Source organism: Varroa destructor, unplaced genomic scaffold (assembly GCF_002443255.2).
Source record: "Varroa destructor unplaced genomic scaffold, Vdes_3.0 BEIS01000004.1, whole genome shotgun sequence".
NCBI lineage: Eukaryota > Metazoa > Arthropoda > Arachnida > Mesostigmata > Varroidae > Varroa > Varroa destructor.
The window spans coordinates 51,017,654-51,023,096 of record NW_019211457.1 but is presented as its reverse complement, the minus strand read 5'-3'; the positions used below and the strand labels follow the sequence as shown (position 1 = coordinate 51,023,096).

The window sequence follows — 5,443 nt, the reverse complement described above, 5'->3', positions numbered from 1 at the left end:
CTGGCCGTAAAATTTCGAAATTATATGAAACTACAAAGTGATGGTATTTTATTTAAAATTAGAAATCATCTGATATAGGTTCATTTCCTTGAACATCAAGTGGGGTGCAAGAAACGTTATTTGTTTATTTTCAAGTTTATCCTATATTTGTAAGACCAGTTTGGGTTACTGCTGTGAAGTCTTTATGCATGTATTTTCAACTGAAGAAAATGAATCTAAATAGCTCCACGGATCATCTATTGTAATTGCAAGGTAGGCGACACAAATTTTAGGTTCAGCAAGACAAACCAGTAGTTAAAGTTACCTATGTTGTAAAATCTCTATTGCCTCGACAAAGTGGGTTTCGTAATTGGCACAACATATGCTTGTTTTGTTTGCAATTTGCCCAAAACTGTTACTGACCTTAACTGTCATAAATTAGAAAAATGAACTCGAGCAAGAAACAAATAGATATCTAATGAGAGCACTGTGTATGAAAGCGGCATAAATACTATAAAAATCAGACTATTACTTAAATCCTTATTTACAATTTATTCATGATTCGCATTATTTAGGCAATAGAACGATTGATCGGTGAAAAATACCCTTGTTAATGATTTCTCGTTCTTGGAGATATTTAATGCATATATTAATTTGAAAAGCAAAATAAATAAAAACATGTCCCATTCCACAGCAAATGATCGTGCCGTATTGACAGATACACTTTATAACCTAAGTAAACAATCAGCAATTTTTTGATAACACACTATTCAACGCAACATTGTATCACGTCTTATTGCGAGAATATGTGTATCTGTATATTTCTGGCAGCGCGCCTAATAATTTTACTGCTTTTTAAAAAATGCAAATATTGATGATTGGCCCTTAGGGATCAAAACTGGCTTGATGGCTGACTTGAGCTTATCAGTGCTTTTCTCCTCTGGCTCACTGTCGGTTTCGCTTACAATCTCTTTGGTAGTCTTTACCTGCAAGTAGCCCTCTTCATCCTCGAAAGTGTGAGTAAATTCCTTGAGTACCCGACGGCGTTTTTTATCGTGTCGTTGTTTACTTTCAAGTAGATTTTCCTTAAACTTACCCAAAACATCTTTATGGTTTCTTTCGTCAACGTCAGCAATCCCAGTTAATAATTCCCTACTTTTTTTTAGTGTTATTTTCGATTTTTGCTCGTTTGTATTTTTATATAAAGTCTGTTTCGTCTCTTTAGCCTTTGCCTGAGGTTCGAGGGATGGCTCACTTTCTTCCCCGCTGTCACTTTCGATGGCCACACGCCTTTTCTTTTTCTTACCCCTGGATACCGTAACCTCATAATCGATGTCATCGTTTTGGTCACTAACGTTGGGAGAACTATTTTTACGTTTCTCTGAGGCTCGCATATCCTTCGGCGATAATTTTTTATTTATTTTTGTGGTTATATCTTCGCTATTGTCATCTTCCGTCATATTCACGTCGATAAAATTATTATGTCCTGACTGTGGCTGGCTTTGATTGGACTTGGTTGACAGTTTTCGCTGCTCATCATTAGATTTAATTTTTGAACAGGACTCCGCAGTTTCGACGGATGTTTTTTTCTCTTTTTTAATCCCGTTAACACTCTCTTTTTCTGTACTTCCTTCTTGTCCGTTCTTCACCTGGCCAAGCCCCTCTTTGGGCTCGTCCTTTGCGCCATTATCGGTTGGAATCTTGATGAACATTTGCGAAATTGGGCACTTCTTTCCCTGCTTGACCTCTTGTTTCTTCTCGGTAAAAAACTGTGCGGGCGCTTTATCCTTTAGGATTTGATCATCCCCCTTAGTCCTCACTAGCCGGTCTCTAATAAGGTCTACTGATTGGATAACCGGTGACGGCCTTGTCGCAAGTAGTTCAATGTAGGTAGAATTTTTTTTTTTGACATCACAAACTATACGGCTTTGATAAGCATGCGAGGACCAGACCGTGTCCACAAAAGCTGTCTTACTCATGCTGCCACCACTAATAAGTACAACCGCAAAACCATTTCTACGCTCGCCTGTCACAACTTGATCCGTATTATTAACAGGAAAGTGTTTTTTGACCTCATTGGCTGCTAATTTTAGGGTAGCAGCGAGCGAAGCAACATTGCATAGTTTACCATCTAAGTCAGCAACTTCCTTCCTAATCGCGCTTTCGGTCATGTTCCTAATCTAGATATATCACCATTCACACCTATGCAAACTAAACAGGTAACTGGTTCACAAAAAACAATCGCGTAATACAATTTTAAAAGAATCGTCAAAGTGAAAACCATGTAGGTTTATATCTCTTAAGATTCAGCATTCGCGGTGACGTCATTTTGGCGCGTATATCCGAATTCTATACAGGAGTATCCAAGCGGGACATATCTGGGCTTCTGACTTATAATTTAATGACTTTATTTTTTATTATTAAGCTGTTTGTAAGACATTAGTCAACTATTTACTAGCTCTGCGCGGAGATTTTAAATCTTTTTTTTGCATGCACTATTCAATGTGGCGCAGTATTTTTAAACAAATGAAAACAACATGGCGCCATCTATGTGTTTCACCCGCTGTGAACCGGTAGTGCGGAGCGCGACTCGAGGGTTGTGTGTAAATTGTTTTCTGCGATTCCACCTCGAACTACAGGGCAAGGTACGTTTAAAAAGTTACGTAGTGCTAGATAGTGGTTATACGCATACATCCCTGAAAACGAATGCAAATTATTTACTTTCATCAAATAAATTATCTCTAGTATCTAAATTTATTTTTTAATCAGGGATTTAGGAAGACACCTAACAAGATTGAATAGAGTGTGTTACCTATATTTATTTTGCTCTTGCCCCATTGTTCTTCATGTGCTGTTTAACTCTGTAACATTACATTTTTTGTTATCTTTGCCTTGAGTTGAAAAAATCGAGTTTATAAATCATTTTTTGCTTGCACCGATCTGCTTGTAATAGCGTGGTTCTTTCTTGTCTAAGAATTATAGATGTTTATTGTTTGCAGCAGGTTAGAGCTAGTCAAGTAAAGCTAGGATCCTCAGATTATTCAAGCTGGGGCACTAACTGTATCAACACAATACTAAAGCGGTTAATAATTACGACATGTTTTGATTACATTAAAGAGAGTCTAATGTTCAATAGATGTGATTAGTCTATGCAAATATGTTTTGTCGATAATTCTGTGATACTCTCTTTATGGCGTGCATGCAGACTACAGTATATGACTTGAGTGCGCAATTCCGATTGTAGTTCTAATTAGCTCAATGGGATATTGAACAAGTCCTATGCTTGATGTTAGATATATGTTCTACAATATGTATTATTACAAAATGGTGCGGAAGTTTTCCTACACGTAAAACATATTTGATTTTTTAGATGGTGAGTTGGACTCAAATACAGGCCCAACTGCGCGACCCCAATAACCCAGTGGTTTTCTTCGACATCACTATCGGCACAACGGTTGGTATATACGATTCACTGTGTAAATACTTCATACGCATTGCCACGTGCACTCCACAAGTAGGTTCAATTATCTACTTGTAGGTTGACGATGGTCTTTTATATATTACCTCTGTTTTAATCAATTTCAGGAAGTTGGCCGAATGGTTATCGAGTTGTTTGCGGATGTGGTTCCAAAAACGGCTGAAAATTTTCGTCAATTTTGCACTGGTGAATATCGACGAGACGGAGTTCCGCAAGGCTATAAAGGTTGCTCCTTTCATCGCGTTATCAAAGATTTTATGATCCAGGGCGGCGACTTTGTTAATGTACGTATGATTGCCAGTATTAGAATTGTCTTAATGGACGCTTCGTCTTGGTTCTTCACTTTTGTAGAGTGTGTTGATTTTGGCTTGGCTTATTTTGTCTCTAGCTGTTGTCTTTAGCCCATATTCATTCAGTTAACCCAGGTCTGCTTTAAGAAAACTCGCGTCGAATATTTTGTTATTTTAATCAAGATGCAAGTGCTATATATGTTGCTATTATCAAGGTCGAGTAAGGCTTGTTTTCGGTTTTGTTTGTAGAACGACGGAACGGGTTTGATGAGCATCTATGGCGGTCTGAAATTCGCCGATGAAAAGTTTGCCTTAAAACACGATGCAGCTGGCCTTCTATCCATGGTGAGTGTACCTTATTGTTCTTTGGTGGTGTGTAATGAAACGATCCGTTCCTGGCGAGAAAACACATTTTCACAAGCTGACACGGTTTATTATAGTCTAATCTAACATTGCTGGTGGTCATATTCTTGTTTCTGACAGTTTATAGGTGACACCTTTCTGTAAAAAAGCAGAACGTTCGGCTTCTTTAGGCTGGAGTAACTCCAGAGCCATTAGTTGATATATTAGAAGTCATTTGATAATAGACCTTCTGCGCGGGTGAGGGTAGCTGAGTATAAACTGAACTTACATGTATCGATTGCTGTGGAACATTTTGAGCGGACGCTTTGAGTTTTGTATTCGGTGTTGTAACCAAGTGCTGCCCTATGTGTCTCTAACTAATTTAATTAACCTTTACAGGCCAATAGCGGCAAGGACACAAACGGTTGTCAGTTTTTCATTACCTGTGCTAAATGCGATTTTCTAGACGGCAAACACGTTGTATTTGGTAAGATATTGGCTTAAATAGTAAGTTATTATGCTGTGAACAATGTTTTTCCGTTGCTGAGGGCTAATGTATATACTTTATACGTAGGACACGGTGCTTACGCATGCTCACAGCAGACTCTTAGATACCGTGGATATTACTTACATACTTCGTATAGACAAAATCAAGTAAATTTAATATATAAATAAACAGACAAAAGAATTGCAGGACTTTTTTTATTTGCGTACGTTTACCTAACCATTAATCACTGATGGAAAGTTATTTGTGATCCTTTTATAGGACGAGTCCTCGACGGTTTGTTAGTAATGCGGAAAATTGAAAACGTACCCACTGGTGCTAACAACAAACCCAAGATTCCTGTTGTTATTTCACAATGTGGACAGATGTAAACAACGGTCGCGGGAACGTTATCTACATGTATATGCTAATATAATATTAGTAAACGGCGCCATAAGCAAAAGTGGAGATTTCAACGAACCAGTGATGTATTACGAATATAACAACCCAGACGCATTTAATGATATATGGAAAAACTTTAACAACTAAGTTCCTACAAGCTTTCATGTGGCCTGAAAGGCAAAATAGGTTTTGGCTGATTTTTATTGCTGCAATGAGCCTGCTTACCTCATCTGGATTATTTATTATTATTTTTTTTCATTAAACAAAGTGTTAGATGGCAAGCAAATATTCACAGTTCCGGCAACCTGCTTTAAACCTGTTAAAAAATTATATGTACATCATGAATTTCTGAAAGAATGCGTTGCTTACAAACGCAAATTGTACCATTGTATATATATATGTTGTACACTAATAAATGTAAAATATCGTAAGTTTGTACATGGGCTAATTGGATTTGTCTCATTATTG

The 5,443-nt window shown here is 37.4% G+C and overlaps 2 protein-coding genes across 3 annotated transcripts; one reads left to right on the top strand and one right to left on the bottom strand.

Moving 5' to 3' along the window:
* Positions 1–511: 511 nt before the first annotated feature.
* Positions 512–2,150, bottom strand: LOC111250214 (uncharacterized). The gene has a single exon (XM_022805097.2). The coding sequence runs from the start codon at positions 2,148–2,150 to the stop codon at positions 825–827; it is 1,326 nt and encodes a 441-aa protein (XP_022660832.1). The 3' UTR covers positions 512–824.
* Positions 2,063–5,423, top strand: LOC111250216 (peptidyl-prolyl cis-trans isomerase H). 2 transcript variants are annotated; one of them, XM_022805099.2, is made up of 7 exons: positions 2,063–2,198; positions 2,493–2,624; positions 3,350–3,433; positions 3,565–3,741; positions 3,997–4,092; positions 4,489–4,576; positions 4,856–5,423. In XM_022805099.2, the coding sequence occupies exons 2-7, from the start codon at positions 2,517–2,519 to the stop codon at positions 4,963–4,965; spliced, it is 663 nt and encodes a 220-aa protein (XP_022660834.1). In that variant the 5' UTR covers positions 2,063–2,198; positions 2,493–2,516; the 3' UTR covers positions 4,966–5,423. The 2 variants fall into 2 exon arrangements, with proteins under 2 accessions (XP_022660834.1, XP_086843170.1); XM_086987044.1 differs by lacking the exons at positions 2,063–2,198; positions 2,493–2,624 and adding an exon at positions 2,761–2,782.
* The last annotated feature ends 20 nt before the right edge of the window (positions 5,424–5,443 follow it).

What these genes read in the sequence shown, in the direction of transcription:
- LOC111250214 (XM_022805097.2), bottom strand. Translation starts at nt 2,150, where the DNA reads ATGACCGAAAGCGCGATTAGGAAGGAAGTTGCTGACTTAGATGGTAAA.
- LOC111250216 (XM_022805099.2), top strand. Translation starts at nt 2,517, where the DNA reads ATGGCGCCATCTATGTGTTTCACCCGCTGTGAACCGGTAGTGCGGAGC. An exon ending in ACCTCGAACTACAGGGCAAG is followed by an intron (nt 2,625 to 3,349) that starts GTACGTTTAAAA and finishes TTGATTTTTTAG; the next exon opens with ATGGTGAGTTGGACTCAAAT. An exon ending in CAGCTGGCCTTCTATCCATG is followed by an intron (nt 4,093 to 4,488) that starts GTGAGTGTACCT and finishes TAACCTTTACAG; the next exon opens with GCCAATAGCGGCAAGGACAC.